Genomic DNA, 21,358 nt, shown 5'->3' on the forward strand with positions numbered 1-21,358 from the left:
TTCCTGATAAAAAAAAAACAGAAAATAGCAATATAAGTTAACATATGGCAGTTCCGAATATAAAGGCAACCTTAAAAGAAATAGACGTACAAACATAGAAAAATGACAACAAAACATGATATGATCTATATGTCAATATATTTTATAAAAAGTATTGTTTTAGCATCAAACAGTTTGATATTATCTCAGAATTCACATAATAATCGAGTGTCTACGGTCCTAAAATCGTTAAAATGTCTGTAGAATATTCGAGAAAAAAATCGAGAGAAGCCTTAAACCAATAACTTGAAAAAAAAGAATGATATCGTTTTTCTTGTGGAGTCGTTTACAACCGATTTGTAGACGTTAATCATGAAATTGGCCAAATTAAACTATATCTGATCTCAAATTCAATGTATAAAAAACTACATTTAACTTTCTAAAACATGTTTGACTTTTTTTTATCTGTACAGCGAAACCTGAATGGATATCCTTTTTCTTTAAACAAAAAAAAACTCTGAATGAGTTATACGTCGATTGAGTAAATGGATATGTCGAATATCAGAAGAAGACAGTTGTCTCTAATAGGAATGCCCACAAGGTAAATAAATCCTTATGTTTTTTTCGATAAGGATGGTTCATTCATTTTCTTTCGATATTTTGAAAACACAATGTCATAGATTTCTGAAGATTAACAGATGAACAGAGTTCCTTATCATTAAAGAAGTTTCTATCGCTTGAAATCCAAGGGAAGAAACTGTGTTTTAATAGGCATAACAATAATTAATATTATTTCGTGAAATTAGGAACTTAAAACTCAAAAATGATTTTGAGGTAAAATAATTGAAAGCTCAACGTTTGTATCTATATAATCCTTTACTAAAATCCTTATATAGACCTATATAAAGCGGGGTCATTAAGATGTTCGACCATTTTATGTTTAAAGTTTGTACCGACAATCTGTGTACATTTTGTACACTACATATGGGGCCTTCCAAATATTGTGATAAGGTATTTTCTTTCGGCGATGCAATCAAATGCGGATTCGTAAAATTCTAAAGATCTGCATTAATCATTTCAACCACTATTTTTAAAATGCTGCGTCGATATCAACACTTCTAGTTTTTATATGCTAACATGTAATAGAATGATTCGCTCAGATCCAATTAAAAATCTATATAAACGTCTTATTATACTAGTGAATTTTACAAAAACAACTTCCTCATTGCTCCGTTGGGTTAAAAACTAAACAAACAGTTGGTTTTCCAATAGTTTCTGATAGTACACCCCTTTTTATGGCTGATTCTACGCTATGGATTTCATCCTTGCTGAGGACCGTACTGTAACATATAGCAAATTCATCAAACGTCGCATGTATAGTTGTTTCATGTGCAATCATCACAAATCTCTCTCCATACCTGTTATACAGACGGAAGACATCAAGCTAAAATCAATGCCAAGTGTGATGATTTCAACATTTCAATTGTAAACTTTGGAATTACCAGCATAAATATACCCTCTCACCCATCGTATAATTTAAATATGCTTTTCTATCAAGTCATTACGCTCGTGATTGTCCATACTGTTCGAACTTCATTAATGTGTGCTCCCTTCAGAATACCTGGTACACTTTAGTTATGAAGTTGAACGAAAGAAACGACATATTATAAGTATAACAAAATTATCACAAATAAGCAAAATGTTTCTATTGTCATAAATTGGTAGATACCAGAACAACCATCTCATGTGTAGTTATTTATCCGATTGTTTCCTATTTCCAATTCTGCTATTTTGACTCGAATTTGCATGACCGCAATGTTTGAGTTGTAGGATGTTTCTGCAGGTATCGCTTCGATTAAGGTTCGTTTCGTTCTATAAATGAAACCATATTAGATTCTATCTAAATTAATTTACGAGATTTGACCATCGGTACCAACTGTTAGCGTAATCTCTTCGAACCTTATCATCAATCACAAATTTGAAAAACTCACAAAATTATGATTTGTTATATAACATGGGAAGCTTATATATTTTAAACTGACCATAGAATAGAGAAGTAAATAAGCGAACAGTAGCTTACATTATATTTTGTTTTATGTTAACGGTTACTGGTTGCTTGCCTTCTGTATTTGTCATCATTTTCAGTAAGTAACCGAAAACTTGATGTTATTTTTATGTTTATACATCTGTTTGTGCGAAAAATATACTATTGTTATAATTGCTACCAAGTTTGACCCTATTTGCCAGTTTCTGAGAAGGATATTTTTCAAATATAACTAGATATGACGACGACAGACTCCAAGCGATGGCAAAAGATCATTTGGCAATTAATTGTACGTAGATATGATACAAAACGTGCATGAACGACAACCTATAACATAATACACAAAGTAGTAAGAGGAGAGCAAATTAAACAGTCGCTTATAAGTAGGACATAAGCTACGATATCTCGTTCAAATACATGTCCAAGAAGCCAAATTACCAATGCGAACAGATAAAACATTACCATCTGACAATATAATAATATTTACAATTGACATTGAAAGAACGTAGCAACTATGTCGCCAGACAGAAAAAAGAAACAAACAGTGCTCTTGAAATTGCCAAAGAATTAAAAGAAAAATATTTTCATGTAAAAATGTAATATTAATGTCATACATTCACATTAAGTTAAGAATCAAATATACACCTTGTTTGAACGTCTTTATAAAACAAACAATAGTGTAAGATTCATTTTCTTGTTGCACTATACATATGTATATATACATAGTGATAACAACTGTGGTGTGTTTTGAAGGTGAATGAAAGTGTATTCAAACTACATACAAATACAATAAGTAGTAACCTAATTGAAATCAGATGGAAATACATGTACTCAATGCAATATCAAGGACATATTATGAAGTATAAAATTAACTGTAGTGAAAGCTTAAAAATGTAGTATGTCTTATAAGGCTTATCATCGACATATAAATGAATATGACAGACGTTCTTGTTTAATAGTTTTAACATAAATGCTTATTATGTATATCTAAACCATCAATGCGCTAAACTCCGTAAAAAGTAAAATCACAAAAATACTGAACTCAGAGGAAAATCAAATCAATAAACGATAATTTAGCAAGCCAACTTATAAGGAGTTTAGATCGACATCCTAAACATAGTATCTGCAGGAAAGAGTGAACCTTAGTTGTTTTGTTAAGAAAAAAACGTAAATAACTGCATAAATCAATATTTGACATAGCACTTTGCATTTATACTCTGTTGCGGAATTATCTAGAATCAGCCAAGACTTTTTTAGTTACCTTTAAATGAACGTTGAATATTTAATGATCTTTATATATATCATATGAATTCGATGTACTACGTGTAGCTGATAGGGTTGAAATATGAAACATAAAATATAAATAGATATAAAAAGTTTTTAAACATATAACAATGATCATAATTTTAAAACTAATATGTTACCAACAGTATATATAAACTTACGTTTTGAAAGCGCCAAAAATAAAAATCATGTGTAATTGATTGTAAACTTCCTCGTTGAGATACAGAAACGAGGACACACCAATCAAATCTGGAATGTCATTTGAATTGTAATTATAGGTTTGCCGTGCAAATAGGAATATTGTGATACATGTATATTATCATGTTTGAAAGATAATTGCTGTAAAGCCTTTTAAATTGGATTTTTTTTTCAGTATTAGAATCCATTAAATAATATAGTAAATTATTAATTATCTAATTTTTTTATACTCAAGTATACGCTTTTAATACTTATGAACGTTATAGATAAAAATAAAAAGGCAGGACAGAGATTACAAATAAAAAAACAAATGCAGGACAAAATTATTCATCCTAGCCACCACATAGAATTGAATGGTAGCTTCTATGAAGGTAGAAAAAACATCGAAAAAATCAGAAGAGCGTTATGTTAATATCAACTAAAGGAAGCATAATCAAGGTATTGGGATCGGTCCTATGTTGGACAATGAATTGATAAAAGTCTCACTCCGAAAATCGCCGGCTTCTTCACACAAGTCTGGATCACCTGAGTTCAAAGACCTAACGCAATGAAAATTGACGTCACTAGAAGGACACCTGCCAATGAAGTATTGTTAACTGGAAGAAAATTTAAGTCCATTTATAAGTAAAATACGGAAAAAGTGGATTTTGTTTACAAAATTTACTTCTGAATAATATCTTATGATCAGAAACAAGCTTTTGTCCAAGTTTGGTAGAAATCCAGGATAGTTTAAGAACATTATAAAAATTTTAAAAACTTAAACCACAGAGTGAATGTTTTGTTTCTGGCAAAAAAACTAAGTCCATTTATAAGTAAAATACGGAAAAGTGGAAATTTATTTTTACAAAATTTTCTTCTTGATACTGTCTTATGATCATAAACAACCTTCTGTCCAAGTTTGGTAGAAATCCCGTATAGTTTAAGAAAGTTATTAAAATTTCAAAAACTTTAACCACAGAGTGAATATTTGTTGACGCCGCCGACGACGGAATGTAGGATCGCTTAGTCTCTCTTTTTCGACTAAAGACGAAGGTTCGACAAAAATGATGTAGGGGGGGTTCTATTATTGCTCTCTCCCTTTGAAGTTATTTCATGTTTTAATGCTCAAAAATGTTCACAATTGAATTCCATCTTTTAAATTTTAAATTTTTTTTTTAATTTTGAAAAAAAAGGGGGGAGGGGGCACCATGCCCAGAGAGAAAATCCTTCTCTACCAAAATATCTCTATCAATCATATATTCTCATTCATAATAACCAAATGTGTGTCAGAAATTCACGTATAATTGGAATGTTTTAGCTTTTTGAGTTCAAAATGTTTCTGTACTCATCTGTTATGTAATCTAAACTTTGGTGAAAATTGACAATTTTTTACTAAAATTTATTTTTTAAAGAAAAAAAACCACACGACTTTCTTTGTATTTTATTAATATATAAAATGTGGTCTTTCAAAATTTGTCAATGACATGTCATGGTATTGTTGGTCTTGGGAGATAAACAGATTTAAAATTTAAGAGTTTTTTGAAATTTTTCACTTTCGAATTTTAACACATGTTCAAATGGTTGCTATGGAAACAAACTATTTAATAAATTCAAAATTTTAACGTTTTTATATAGTTTGGGGTTTTGTTTGTCAATACTGTAAATATATCTATTGTTTGTATTGATTAACTTTATTTCTATGGTTCTTTAAAAGCCCTTATATTTCAATTTTCAAAGGCTACTTATGGACGTATTTAGGCAAAATTTTGTAAGGATGGTTTCCATGGCAACCAAGGTTCAAAAGAAAAAATTAATACATGAAACTTATTTTCATACCATTGCCTCCTCATAAACAAAATATAAAGACATTTGAAGAGGGGTCATGAATCGCCCATCAACAGGAACCTGCATGATTCTTACAAAGACCGGTACTTAATCCTCAGCTTACGCGTTGGAGATCACATTCTATATTTATTTTGAAATTAATATCGTGTAGAATAGCCGTAATATACGCAAAATGTTTCAGTAATTTGTAAAAAATCTTTTTTTTTCATAAATGCCGTGGTGCAACCGAATTTTTAATGAAAAATTGAAGAATGTACGTTAAAGTCATCTCAAATAATATTGTTTATGTTTGCATAACTTTTTCTATTTATTATTTTACTAAATGTTACAATGAATTACACCAACTTTTATAGATAGTTGTAGACAATGTAATTTTTAACCAACTGCAGCTTTATTGGAAATTTCGCACAATTTGTTCCGTAAATTTGGCCCTGTTTTATACATGTATGAAATGTAACATTTAATTGAACATATTTCATAGACAATTGTATGAGACGTAACAGCAAACATGCCACTGCTTTATTGACAAATTTACTCGTTTTACAGTAAAATTGACCACTTTTTTATAATTGTATTTTCACTAAAAACATAAATTTTTAGTAATATAGTATAGTTAAAGACATGTTTCTACTATCTTTTCAATGAAAAAACAAATATCATTTTCATTACATGTAATCATCCTATACAGTTGTCTTTAAAAAGTGGTTGAATCTTGTATAGTGTGATATAATTATCAATAAAGATATAAGGTAACATCTAATAAAATTATCTAAAACAAATGGCCGATTTAAGGTTATATCAAATACATTATCTATAAAGTTGTTGAATCTTGTAAAATGTAATACAATTAACAATAACGAAAGTGGCCGATTGAATATTTCATCTTATACAATCATCAATGAAAAAAAAAATACAATACGAATATGAACTGACTTTCTGTAAAAATGCTTTTTAACAGAAAAATTAAACGTCCTGGCTCGTCATATATTTTTGCCATTCATACATTCATACATCTTCTAATAAAAGACAACACCATCATGAAAAGATATCACATAATATGATAATCATTCTTGTGACACATATCTCTCTATTTATTTTCTAACATAAATGTACAGCCGGAGCAAGATCTTCTTGTACTTCCGGAGCAAGAATTTCTTGTACTTCCGGATCAAGATCCACTTGTACTTCCAAAGCAAGATCTTCTTGTACTTCCAGAGCACCTTTGAAATTTCCTCAGTTTCGCTGAGGTTTGTTTTCTACAGTATTTAATTTTCTTTGTATTTTTTTTTTATGTTGTTGCTTGTCATTTTGGTAATTTTCTTTTGTACTATTACATCGTCAGTTTATTTCCAACTCATGAGGTTGAGTGTCCCTTTGATATCTTTCAACTCTTATTCCCCCCTTTTTGTGTATTTGTTTACAGTATGTTAAACTATTTTGGCACCGCAATTGTCATTTTACATATCGTTGTAAACACACAGAATTTTTAATAGTTGTTTACCAGATGATACATCTTTTACACATTTCTTTTATAGTATATATCAACATGTGGTTGATATTTTGCCGTTTGTCAGAATTCAGTAATGTCATTACTTTTTCCCAATGTCTGCTATATCTGTTTTTGTGACACCCCCAAAAATTAAGATAATCACACCTGAAAATATCACAAAGATAGAATAACATCTGCTAGCATATTTTTTTAAAAGTTAATACATTTTGCCATTTTTAAGATTTATTTTATCGACCTTAAGTTCTTCTGTGTACTTATTTCAAGTACAGATTTGACACACACATTAAGATCTTTCAGAAGTGAATGTAATATTGTTTCTGACTATGAAGAAATAACATTAAAAATGTGGTGCACACTGAATAACACGCGAATAGGCAGAACAAATATTACAGTAATTTCTTATAATTTAATTCTTAATTCCATTTTAATCGCGGGTAAATCATGAAAAAACGTTGATGAAGTCACGGTCACATGACAAAATTATGTCTTATAGATGATACACAGAACGACGTCAGCCAATCAGAAGACACGTCGTTACATCCAAAATTAAATTGTAATCAAATGTAAATACTGGCCATTCCATGTTGTCACAACCTTTGTTTACTCCATTATGCAAAATTGACGTTAGATGGATTTTGTATGAATTTTTTGTACCTTTTTGATCATCTACCGATATTTATTCTTTGACATCATTGGCTTCGAACATTCGGCTATACGCATTTCTTATAAACGAAGGTCAATAATGAAAAATCAATGATTGTCTTGTATCTATAAACTATTATAAACAGTAATCACTTTACTCAAGTTGACATCAGATGGATTTCACATTTTTTGTGTCCCTTTTTATCAAATAACTTTTCAACATTACTATTCTTTTACACTAAAACTTAATCAACCAACAATCAATCTTTTTTTTATAGTATTGACTTTCAAATATGACACTGGCTACGGTTGCATGGAAATGTTAAAACAGTTGATATAAATATTGTTATATTATAGACTAATTGCCGGAATGCATGGTTTGGTAAGGAACTGGTTGCTTCGACAGAAGGATATGGTTTTAAATATACGTTATTATCATGTTTGTCAAAATTTTTCCTCTATAGTCGTCGTCATGATTTTTGTCAATTTTTTTTCAAATATCAGCCGCGTTTACTCGAGATGATATTTTTAATTTTGCGGAAGAAATATCCTGTCCAAATATCCACTTTTGTCCCACTTTTTATTGTGTTTACACTGTATAATCCTGACCAATATTTCAATGAAATTTATTATTTATAAAAAAAAATTAAGAATCTTTAAAATAAAATCGTATACAAAAACGATCGCTTATTTTTCATTGTTTTATGTCTTTCATCCTTGCAACTCTTGTGGAAGGTAATATAAATGTAAGATATTATACTGATTAAAACAAACAACTGGCGGAATCAAATTTGGAAATTCATATTTTATTAATGGTGGACAATAATATGCGTGACGGACTACGTGGTGTATTAGTAAACATTGATTATTGTTTTCTATGTGTGTTGTCTTCATCCTTTGAGATAAGCAACCATATTTCTGATACAAAAATAAACAAAACAGTTAATTACTGTCATGCGCAGAACGAAAGTATAAAAAACATGTCACAACTTTCATTCTCATATTTTGGTAAATTGACTGAATATTGTCTTTGAACTGTAGTATAGCCACTTTCCTTGTTATCACAAGTATCATAAGCACCAGGCGATGTGACGTTAGATTTTTCAATGCATTCATAAGTGGATGGTCGGATAGTGTCACCCAATGTTCCAGGATCCTGGCTGTTACTAGAACAATAATGATAAGATATCAGTCATTTGCAATTCATAAAGGGCGATTTTGTTGTAATGTTTTGCATGCCTTAAATCCTACATTCTAAAATGAATTTGTAAGATGTGTATGTATTAGAGTAAAGTTTTCAAAGAGCTAACACTTCCAGTAGGAACCAAGCATTGTATTTCTAATTGCGTCGTTGTGTTTATTGAATAAGTATTATTTTATTGAACAAGTGCTTTTTGTGCGATTGTATATTATTTATTATTATATTATTAGTTGATTGAACTTTTGATTTGTTTTAACATGATGTCTTCTAAATTGAGTGGCAGTTTAATTTTTTGGAATGACTGCATCTTAAAGTAGTGTTATAAATACGTCAATATTTATTACAAGAAACGGCGGTTTGTATTTCAGTATTTCTTGTACACATAACTTACGGATTGTATACGGGAGATACATTTAGTTGCATGATCTTACATTTGATTATTCAGAGCGCCAGCAGAAATTTCAAACTTACAATCATGAAAACTATTGACAACTTAACAGGTCATATGAACGGCAAACGCAGGGTCGTTGTCTTGTAAATAAACTATAACTCGCCTTATCATCTGATTTTCGTTTGCAAGTTATTGATATAGAATAGTTTAAACTCACAACAGTCATTCAGGTAAAAAAAAAATGCTAATGCATTCACCATTTTCTACATTTGAACATGCCTGTACCATGTCAGGAATGTGACAGTTGTCAGTTGTTGTCCATTCGTTTGATGTGTTTTTTTCATTTATAATTATTATTTCGATATGAATCTGTTAAAAAATCTATTTGTCTAAATGAAATCACTTACCATGGTGTTCTAACTTCCACTTATTTCAAAACACAAAAGGTTGAGTTTTTCTCTTATACACAGATAAAAAGAATAAAAAACAAAAAAACCGAACTTAAACGAAATTCAAATGGTAATGTTTCTTATAAAATGTCAAAATCAATGTCCCAAAATACAAACGAATAAATGACATAGTGGTTAGAATTTGTAAAAATATTTACTTCCCAAACCACACCTCATTTATGAAATACCAGATATGTACAAATAATAAAATTGACAGTGGAAATATGGAATATGTCAAAGAGACAACAACCCGACCAAAGAGCAAACAAATGCCGCAGGCCACCAGTCTTCAAAGCAGATAGAAAATCTCGCACCTACAGGTGGTCCTCAGCTGACCCCTAAATAAAAATGTGTACCAGTTCACCGAAAATGGACGTCACAATAAACTCCAAAATATATAAATGAACTTATATGAAATATATTTGTTTACTAACTAGTTCCCAGGTATATAATGATATCAGTATAATTAAACTCATCATAGATACCAGGACTAAATTTTGTATATACGCCAGACGCGCGTTTCGTCTACAAAAGACTCATCAGTGACGCTCGAATCCAAAAAAGGTAAAAAGGCCAAATAAAGTACGAAGTTGAAGAGCATTAAAGACCAAAAATCATAAAAGTTATGCCAAATACAGCTAAGGTAATCTATGCCTGAAGTAGAAAAGCCTTAGTTTTTCAAAAATTTTAAATTTTGTAAACTATAAATGATTTTGTTAACATGTTCAAAACTCTTGAAAGATTCCCAGAAAAGGTTGGACACAATTGTAATATCAGTTTTCATTGTAAAGAAATAACTCATGACTTATACCGACTGATGACCTTTTGTTAGGCTGATCACAACAATTACTTTTTTAGTTTGTGTCATGTAAATAGTATAACATATTATTAAAATGAGGTACACATTCTGATAATTAAGATTTACGATTTATTAATTATAAGAACACTTGCACATTTCAAATTTCAAATACTCTGACAGATTGTTGATGGGTCTGTTGTGACTTTCACAAACGTAATGCTAATTTGTAAACCGTATCCCAATCTTTAAAAGTTCAACTCATCTACCATTGGTCTTTACGGATAGGTGTTTCCTAATGAATAAAATCACGTCTCTTTTTTTGTATACAGGTACTTAATTTACGAATTAGGCATAAAACATAGAAAAATTTGTAGCAAGAAATGTTTGTACCAAGATTAAATCTGTATGAACAGAAACAAAAAGGAAACACTCACCTGCAAATTTTCTGATTATTTTCTGTCGAAAAAAATGCATAATTATGTTATTACCACTTTAAAAAAACTCAAATATATGTGAGTAGATATAACTCACACAAATAAAGGCAACAGTAGTATACCGCTGTTCAAAACTCATAAATCAATGGACAAAAAACAAAATCGGGGTAGCAAACTAAAACCGAGGGAAACGCATTAAATATAAGAGGAGAACAACGACATAACACTAAAATGTAACACACATAGACAAAATCCCACGAGAATAACCAATATAACATATATATATAACATCAAAACCAAATACATGAATTTGGGATAGACAAGTACCGTGACACGTCTTATCGCAATGTGAATTTGCACTCAAAATTAAAAGAAAACAAACGACACAACGTTATAATGTAATACACACAGAAACGAACTATAATATAACAATGGCCATATGCCTGACTTGGTCCAGGGCATTTTTAAAGGAAAAAATGGTGGGTTGAACCTGGTTTTATTGCATGCCATAACCTCGCACTTTATTAAGATATTCCGATTATGGAAATACAATATAAAAGTATGGTAACATTAATTGCATGACCTTTCGTTTTATTTCTGATATCTTAAACAAGTTATAATTCTCCGGTTAGATGGTGAATTTACAGAGAGTTACCTGAACCCGGTCGACTCCCCGGATTTCGTAATATTTTCCCTTTATTTAAAGCTTTTAAAATATATAACTAAATTTTCAACATCAATACAATATTGATGCATCTACAGTACCTTTAGAAAACCAAGTTACATATTTTGAAATTATTCATAGTAGAATATCCGTATAGTAACCGACATACAAGGCTTGATTTGAAAATATTAATAATACATGATGTACTTAATTGATTACGACTATACAAAGACAGATACTTTTTGGCTCTGACACCTTTTTCCTCATTTCAGAGAAAAACTTGAAAGCATTAAAATAAACATATTTTGCTCTCATCAATCTGTTCAAGTTGTGTTAACTTTATTTCATTTCAAATAAACTTACCTAGTTGTACAGATATGAATCTACGGAAAACAAAGAGAGTTATAAAAATAATAACAGCAGTTATACAAATACAGCCAACAGCAACCCCCACGAGTGCGTCAACGGAGAATGATTTGGATGAATCTTCCGTTCTCTGTCTTTCATTACCTAAAATTCATGTGGTAGCATAAATGAAATGCCATTGGATACAGTAAATATGTTTTTTTTTAATCATCACATTTAATAATACATGATTTATATACATTAATAACTTAATCCTCACTGAGACTGACTATAATATATCAACTATTTATATATAAACGATAATATTTTGAATTTGGCAAATGCATTAACAATTGTGAAGTATTGAAACCTTTACTATCAATCATTCCAATACGCATATAAGAATGAGTTTAGAGTTCATGTGTTCACAATCTGTGACCATGCGGTCCGGGATAATGATAACACATGTCATTCAACCGTGCCGTTACATATCAACAAAAACTACTTTGAAATTTTCGATATTGATTTGTCCGAATGTAAACGTTCCGCTATATAGTACTCTCAATTCTAGTTATTTCGTTCCACAGATTGTTGTTTACATGCCAGCAAAACAATTGGTGATTATCTATTTTGCTACAAATATAAGAAGAAACTAGGAAATGAGCAATGCTTACGCTCTACTTTCAACGATAAAATTAATTGTTTTCGACAACAGTTATCTTAGATAAAACATCATATTAAATATGTATGTCAGCAGTGTTTAAAATCCCCAAAACAACAAAAATCCACCAAATATGTTTTGTTTTAAACATATTTATTTATAGTGGATTGAGAAACAAGTGATTGCAACTTATATTCATCCCTTTCCACTTTGCTGGTGCTAGTGCTGCCTTATAGCGGCATTAGTCTTCTCTTTTTCGAAATCTACCAACTATGCGTTTGTATAGTAAACTATACATTTTTTTAATGTTATTTGATAAATACTTAATGTCTTAATATTCAATATCCGTCAAAAACGTTTTTTGGAAATAATTTTAATAAAACCAACCTGGACACTTTGTAATGCTGCAGTTAAGTATTTCAAAAGGCTTCCCAGAACAGTATGATCTATTCACCGATGGTGGTGGATTGTTGCAGTGACGGTGTCTTGATTGATATCCTGAATCACAACTTAAACTGCATATTGTCCAGGGTGTCCAGGAACTCCAGTGTCCGTCAACTATCAGCAAAACAATATAAGGAAGAGCACAATTTTGTGTTTGGCAGAGGTTTACATTGTAGCTTTGTGAAATGAATTTGTTAATTAGTCAGAGGAAAACCTGGTGTATAAAATTACAAGTCTCGGATCTTCGATAAGTTTCTTTTTTGTATGTTTGCATTTTTAATTATTTTTTGTTCGTAAATTTTTGGTAGGTTCACGTTCGAACATTGGTTCATTATATGTATATTTTCATTATTCAGAAATGCTTTCATGAGCAATATCATTAAACAATTGTTATATTTATCACCAACATTACCTGTACAGTTTATTCCAATATCTTCAATATGGGCACAATTATCTTTCCCCCATTCTCCATGATCACATTCATCTAGTCTTTTTTCTAAACCACTGCATTTCAAATCGTCCAACCATATTTGATTTCTGCCTCCTCCTGCCGTGTAAAAGCGTATGTGGGATGCCCTACATAGCACATGTAGCAAGCATAAATAAATGCGTTTGAAAATAGAGCATATGTGCTAAATTACAACAAAACCTTATTATTGAAGGCATGACAAAGCATTACAAAAATCTCCATAGAGGAAATGTAAAAATACACACAAGAGAGAAAATTGAAATAGGAATATATTTTCCCTGGTATTTGTGGAAAAGATAGGCGGAATATACTAGCAACTGCAACATAATTGGTGAGTCAAAGAGAAACTGACAACAAGACCCTTACAAACTTCACTATACTAGTATATATATTTAGCTATTTTTTGTAAAGTCATTAATTAATGCGCCTCGTTCAGAGGGAAAGCCGTGGTGTAGTAGTTAGTGCATCGGACTACTAACATAAAGGTTCCTGGTTCGATCCTTGGTCATTGAAGAAAATTTCAGGGACTACTTTTTCGGCTCTTCTATGACAACATTTGCGAGTATGGTCTTCAGAAACGATGTTATTCCGTCGGAAGGAGATGATAAATGGCTGACCCGTCTTAAGAGAGAGTCATATATCTTGCACGTAAAAGACACCCTTGTAGATTTAAAAAAAGAGCAGGCTAGTGCCAGTACGAGGTAGCACTCGCACCCGCAAAGTGGAAAAGGATTAAAATAAGTTGCACTAACTTGGTTCCCAATCCACTATAAATAAATATATTTAAACTATAATGTGCCTGCTTTTTCTTAAATAACAATCTTCACAATAAACATCTTAAATCAAAGTATTCATTGAATCAAGTTGCAAGAAGTGGTCCGATGGTATGCTTACCTATTGTACAATCATGTAGCAGTTGATAGTATGTTGTTCAATTAGGATAACATAATTCAATTCATACGGTTGCCTTACTAACATTATAATGCCAGCAACATAATATATACATCAAGGACCAAATGGACATTTTCGTTGCAAACATTGTTTTTTTTTAACATTGTTTCTAACAAATATGAGTTTGTAAACATCGGCAAAGAAATGTTGCTTATATAGTTTAATATTTGAAAATTTAAATGCTCGTCAATGCTCTTCAACTTTGTACTTGTTTGGTTTTCTAACTTTTTTATCTGCGCGTCCCTGATGAGTGTTATGTAGACGAAACGCGTATGTGATGTATTAAATTATAAGCCTGGTACCTTTGATAACCATATTTATGTTTAAAACTAGAATGGCTAAATTAAACCACGTTGTAATTAATTCAATTGATCACGTAGTTTAGTCCCATGTCCTACGAACTACGAGGTATTTGATAGTTCACAGTTCTGTTATTTATTTTCCCCATCCGTAGTTATTATTTAGAATATTAACTTGGTATTTTTTTACAATTCTGCATTGTAAAACAAAATACGTGTATCTGAAGGCATATAGGTATTAGAAGAGCTGCGGGCCTAACTTAACACGGCACTTTTTTGTTTGCTGTTTGCATAGAATTATGACGTCTTGAAAGGCTGACTTAATATGTTCGCTTTACTCTTGCTTATCTTGAAAATTAAAATAGTCTTTCTAATTAAAAAATAGAGACGAAAGATACCAGAGGGACAGTCAAACTCATAGATCGAAAACAAACTGACAACGCCATGGCTTAAAATAAAAAGTCAAACAGACAAATAATAGTACAGAAGATACAACATAGAAATCTAAATAATAAGCCACACGAACCCCACCAAAACCTGGGGGTGATCGCAGGTGCTCGGGCAGGGTTAGCAGATCCTGCTCTTCATGTGACACCCGTAGTGTTGCTTATGTTATTACAAATCCGGTAAATACTCGAATTCGGTAGGTCACATTTGTGATAGGGAAGACGTCATAATTATTTGGACTTTGCAAAGACCGGGCTTATTATACAAAATAACATGTTCGTATATTATATTTAAAATTGAAATGAACTCTTTTTTTTTATGTTTTTCATTTGTTTTCATAAATTAGGCCGTTAGTTTTCTCGTTTGAATTGTTTTACATTTCTCATTTCGGGTCTTTTATAGCTGACTATACGGTACGGGATTTGGCTCATTGTTGAAGGCCGTACGGTGACATTAATTCTTAAGTAGTTCTGAATTTTTTTGTAATTTGGTCTCTTGTGAAGAGTTGTGTCATGGGCAATCGTACTTTATCTTCTTTTTTATATTGAATTGCAAGAAGAGGATCACATAATTGTCTACAGAATATATGTCAGGGAAATAAAAATTACGATATGCACAGTGACATTGCAAAACTGTTTTGTCATCTATTGGCTACGGTACATGTATGTATTTGTTTGGACGTGGAATATACATGCGCAAGGTAATTCCAATACCACATGTACCCCAAATCATTATAAAAATAACATTTATTAGAAATAAAAATAAGTTCAAAAAAAGTTTATTTTATGAGGTGGCCACAGGCTTCGACTACGTTAAATAGTGTTGAAACGACGTTCAAGTGTCAAACAATTAAAATAAGAGTAAAATTACTTTGGTTAAGGCCAGAAAGGTTCGATTCAGTGTATTTCGTCATATTAATGAAGCTATCAGTCCGACAAATGTCTCGGTATTTGTTCGGTAATTTTTATGTACAATCAACAAAGCACGTGCATAGCATCCATTCTGAATTTATTATAATTGAAGGACTTAATAGCACTCATTCGTTCAATTAAATTAAATAGTGAGTTAATTAACGCTAATCAATGTTGTTCAACGCACGTGATATACTATTTGATTTAAGAGTACTTTTAAAAGACTATCAACTTTAAAAGACGTTTGTCCAACCCTGTCCTGACTTAGCTAACTATACCTGTATCCAAGTTGTCGACAAGCCACAATTGCATCAGAGGTTCCGAAAAGATCATTGCATACTGTGCCCCATGTAGAGTTGTGATAAATCTCAAGACGTCCTTCTTCGGTATTAGTTTCACCAACTACATTAACTAGTCGCAGATCCCCTGTAAGAACGACAATCACATAAACATTCACGTTAAAAATTAATAATTGTTTGTTATGAAAACAGCTTTTTAATGTATCTTGTATATAAGCCTTTTTAAAAAAAAACAATCTGTCATCTATGTCCATAAATAAAGACTTGGGATAAGCGTCAAACTAAAATGACACAAGAAGTAAATCTCTAATGAATGATGTGTGTGTGTGTGTGTTTCAATTCCATAGTTCGTAATATGAGCACATGTAGTTCAATAATGCATGTAATATACCTTGCTTATAATTTGTTAGTAAGACACACGATGATTTGTTTGCATACATGTAGAATACGCCCCGTCGCTGAAATCAAAACAGTTTATAGAACAAATCAAATAACAAGTTGAAGATCAGTGAACAAAATACAAATGTCCATCTGTTGTGGCAATTACAGCATAGGTTATCGGTGTTGCATATCGTGTTCAGAAAACGAGTTATGTTTATACACTTACTTTAAAAAATGGTTGACTAAAATTTCATAATGAAAATATTACTCACAAATTTCGTTCAATTTGTCTGGACTTACTTATAGCAGTATCCATAACCTACTCATTCAAAAATTATAAGTATAAAAAGATATTATTCACGAAAACAGTTATATGACAAAAGAGGGATATAGATAAATAGACAAATGCATTAAGGGTCAACTTGTAATTGTAACCACTGTATCAATTAATTTTCCGTTTGATAAAGGACTTTCCGTTTTGAATTTTCTTTGGAGTATTTTTGTTATTTTACTTTTTACAGCTTAATATTTCATAAATACTTATCTAAATGGTGTGTTTATGTTATTTCCATATAGTTCATGGGATTTATATATGTATATATATTGAAATTTCCTAAAAGATAGGTAGCCTATTCCTTGAGTATCAATGTATAGCAAACTAAGCACTTCTTGTTACTATCTTCAAAAAGCTGTAAATGATGGAAAATGACAAGCAAATCAATAACCAATGTCAAAATCGTCAATTGATTTCTTATCGGAGACATTTCATTTCAAACAATACTTAAAACGTATAAAAGCAATACTGTGTAAGGCTTTGTCTACTTTAAATAACAGTCGTAAATAGTTATCAAAAGTACCAGGATTATAATTTTATACGCCAGACGCGCGTTTCGTCTACATAAGACTCATCAGTGACGCTCAGATCAAAATAGTTAAAAAAGCCAATTAAATACAAAGTTGAAGAGCATTGAGGACCCAAAATTCCAAAAAGTTGTGCCAAATACGGCTAAGGTAATCTACTCCTGGGGTAAGAAAATCCTTAGTTTTTCGAAAAATTCAAAGTTTTGTAAACAGAAAATTTATAAAAATGACCATGTAACACGGATGAACTCATTATAACCTAATGGTAATTTTACAAAGATAGAAACCCTTGTACTAATAGAACACAAAAACGTGAAAGTCCATGGAAATAGGGTTTAAACTTTCATCCATTCCTTTGAAAAAAATTAATGTACATACCATTAGAAAAAAGGGACGAACGATACAAGAGGGACAGTCAAACTAATAAATTGAAAATAAACTGACAACGCCATGCTACAAATGAGAGAAGACGAACAGACAAACAATAGAACACATGACACAGCATAGAAAACTAATGAATAAGCAACACGAACCCCACCAAAAACTAGGGGTGATCTCAGGTGCTGCGGAAGGGTAAGCAGATCCTGCTCCACATGTGGCACCCGTGGTGTTGCTTATGTTATAACAAATCCGGCAAATAGTCTTATTCGGTAGGTCATATTCATGAAAGGGAAGGGGATTTACTGCATTTAAAATCATTTTAAAAGTTTAGTGAAAAAGGTTTTAAGTCATTAGAAGACGTGAACAAATATAATTTTATTGCAATATTGTTGCCTTTTTGATACGAAAGTAGAATTATAATAGCTTTTTACAACCTATCTTCTAAATAAGAGTTGTAGACAGTACGTATGACATTGACAGTAATGAGCACACATATCAAGTTGAATTATTTGTATAACTTCTGTACACAAGAAGCCGCCTTAAGATTTAGACTTGTGCAATTGAAATTTTATATTTAGCGATTGAAATTTTACATTTAGCGATTGCAATTTTATATTTAGCGGATTGAAATTTCATATTAAGCGATTGAAATTTTATATTTAGCGATTGAAAATTTGTTTTCAGCGATTGAAATTTTAGTACTGATAGCATGGTTTATTTAGACTTTTGACCAGCTGTGAACACTCCTAAATCGATTATTTGTGTGATTTTTTGTTTTGTTTTGTTATTGGTTTTGTGCTACATGTTAGTACCAATGTCAAAATCTTCACGGCATCAAATAATGACCTATGAGAGGTCGTCAATTTCCAAATTAAAATGCAATCTATAATGTATTTAAACATTCAATTCATTTGATAGTTATCGGGTGTTGTTACCAGTTATAGGTCTACTTTTTAATATTCTATATTTGGTAGGTTTAAGGCAGAAGCAATCTTTTCTTCGGTTCATGTAGAGAATTATGAAATAGAGTAGGCAGATTATGCATGCATCTTATATAGACATAGTACAAGAAATGATAACTCACCTTCAGACTGTCCTTCTCCGAACGATATACATTTTAACACAGTAACTATCATGAAAAAATTCCACATAATATTGTTATATATATATATCTCCCTATAAGTTGTAATCCTAAAATGATAAGTTATAATATCAATCTTATTGCATTCACCAGAAAAATATGCCTGTTGCTACTGTAACATTTTTAAGAATATTTGTTAATTTCTTTAAGCGTCACTGGTAAGTCTTTACAAACGTTACGCGTGTGAGCGTTATAATTATAACCCATGTATCTTTGAATAGTTTATGTTATGAAATAATAAAATCCAGTTCTTGTTGAAGAAAAATATTTCTTCTCAAATTCCATCAAGTGAAATAAATCCCTACAATAAAGACACAAGTCACCAAAGCGGTTTTTCTCGAATCACAAAGCATGACTTCAAAAAGAGGGATGATATATCAATGTGTTGCTGCCTATAAGGAAGATATTGACTCAATGAATAAGAGTTGAAAATAACACTTCGCCATCAAAAATAATGTAACAGAAATAACGAACTTCAAGGAAAATTCAACTTGATGTAGGTATCTAATAAAGTTCAAAATCAAAAGCTATACTATACATCGAGAATTGTATTAGAACCTTAAAATCACACCCGTCTTCTTTATAAAAAAAAATAGTTAATACATTACCTTTTAATTCGTATCCGTCATTGATCAAATTAATATAAAGATAAAATTAATATTAAGATCATACCCTAATGACGGTTATTTGATCACAATAAACACAGGCACGGTGTTATTGACAAGTTTACATAAAATAAAAATATTGTTTCAGGATGAGAAGTGAAGGTCACTTCCCGGAAAAAAACATACATTTTTCTATCATAGTTGCATCGCGTGTACATTTATAAATTTACAAACTATAAGAAAGTAGTGGTTTTGTTTAGTGAGAGATTTTATATATTTCAAAATGCAATGAATTATGCAAATATCATTAAACTACTAGTTATATTTTTAATACCAGATGTTTTAAAAACAAAAGGTGTCAATAAACCCATAAAGGAAAATGAAATATTGTGTGAAAGTAATTGATGAACACATACACTGTACTGCTAACAAAACAAAAGTGAATGTCGGTATCACAGCAAATGGAAATATTGATGATACAATACTTAGTTCTATGAACTCTCTCTCTCTCTCTCTCTCTCTCTCTCTCTCTCTCTCTCTCTCAAACTTTGGTTAGCAAATATTATTAAACAGTATTGTTGGCAATTTTCAGTACCATTAATATCAAGGCTGATCGGACAATGCATGATGTGAGAATTACTAAAGGTGCACTAGTTCAAATTCATGTTCACCAATTTAACTCAGATTCTCAGTTATCCAAATCATTAAAAAGTATAAAATGAATATTTATACGGCATGTTCTCGATAATATGTAGCTCTGTTTTGACTGTATTTTAGCCTTTATACAATCAACTATCGAGTTGATCTTCGAATACCCCGCTGGTCAAATAAGCGATATAAACATAAATATAGATAGAAATAGAAAGCAAACTCGTTTCATTAGAATATTCTAGGTCTGTTCAATGTCATATAATAGATTTAAATCATGTGTTAATCATCGATTTTTGTGGATCAATCAGTAAATAAAATTATTTACCAGTGTGTCACTTTCAGTGTTGACATTCTTTTCCTTCAAAAACTCTAGCACGCACATATCATGCATTATCCATCTGAAGCTAAAATTCCGTGACCAGTTTTTGTCTTCTGTATGATATCAGAGTTTAGACGGTGTTTGGCGTTCAAGACAGTTAGTGTTTTGATAATCAACATACAAATACGGAGATATGTTATGACTGTAAATGAGATAACTGTTCCTCAAAATTTCAATGGAAGTGAAGGAATGCAAATAAAGTCAACCGTAGAGCCTTCAGATATGTTAAACAAACTCACACCGTATAATTGTAATAAAAGCCCCGACATGACAAATGTGAAGCAACTCAAAATAAAAACGGCCTACTAAAAAAATAAAAAAAAATTAAATGACAAAAATGACCCAAAAACATACGCTGTACCACAATCAAATACATAATCTGTTTGGTTAAACATGTTTGTGAACTTCAAATAGATATCAAAGGTACCAGGCAGGCGTTTTTCCTACAAAATACTCATCAGTGACGCTCTGATTAAATAGTTAGAAAGCCAAACAAGTATAAAGTTGAAAAGCATTGAGAGGCCAAAATTCCATAACGTTGTGCCAAATTTGGCTAAACCAATCCCTAATTCAAAGGTAAGCTACAAAAGTTTTAAGATATCTACAGTAAGTTTTCGTTACTAAAGTAATGCAATGTGTTCTTCCTAACAGAATAAAGGAATGAGATATCAATGAAAATCACAGCTTCATAGAATGAATACACCATACATATTT

At 31.1% G+C, this 21,358-nt stretch overlaps 1 protein-coding gene across 3 annotated transcripts; it reads right to left on the bottom strand.

Moving 5' to 3' along the window:
• Positions 1 to 8,271: 8,271 nt before the first annotated feature.
• On the bottom strand, positions 8,272 to 19,767 carry LOC143052287 (neurotrypsin-like). Of its 3 annotated transcripts, none has more exons than XM_076225294.1 (8): positions 19,682 to 19,767; positions 18,953 to 19,059; positions 16,225 to 16,372; positions 13,282 to 13,445; positions 12,813 to 12,983; positions 11,783 to 11,929; positions 10,756 to 10,777; positions 8,272 to 8,647 (listed from the first exon to the last, which is right to left on the bottom strand). In XM_076225294.1, the coding sequence occupies exons 2-8, from the start codon at positions 19,017 to 19,019 to the stop codon at positions 8,434 to 8,436; spliced, it is 933 nt and encodes a 310-aa protein (XP_076081409.1). In that variant the 5' UTR covers positions 19,020 to 19,059; positions 19,682 to 19,767; the 3' UTR covers positions 8,272 to 8,433. The 3 variants fall into 3 exon arrangements, with proteins under 3 accessions (XP_076081409.1, XP_076081408.1, XP_076081410.1); XM_076225293.1 differs by having other exon boundaries at positions 19,618 to 19,753; XM_076225295.1 differs by lacking the exon at positions 8,272 to 8,647 and adding an exon at positions 9,723 to 10,613 and having other exon boundaries at positions 19,618 to 19,753.
• Positions 19,768 to 21,358: the final 1,591 nt, after the last annotated feature.

Source organism: Mytilus galloprovincialis, chromosome 11 (genome assembly GCF_965363235.1).
Source record: "Mytilus galloprovincialis chromosome 11, xbMytGall1.hap1.1, whole genome shotgun sequence".
Lineage (NCBI taxonomy): Eukaryota > Metazoa > Mollusca > Bivalvia > Mytilida > Mytilidae > Mytilus > Mytilus galloprovincialis.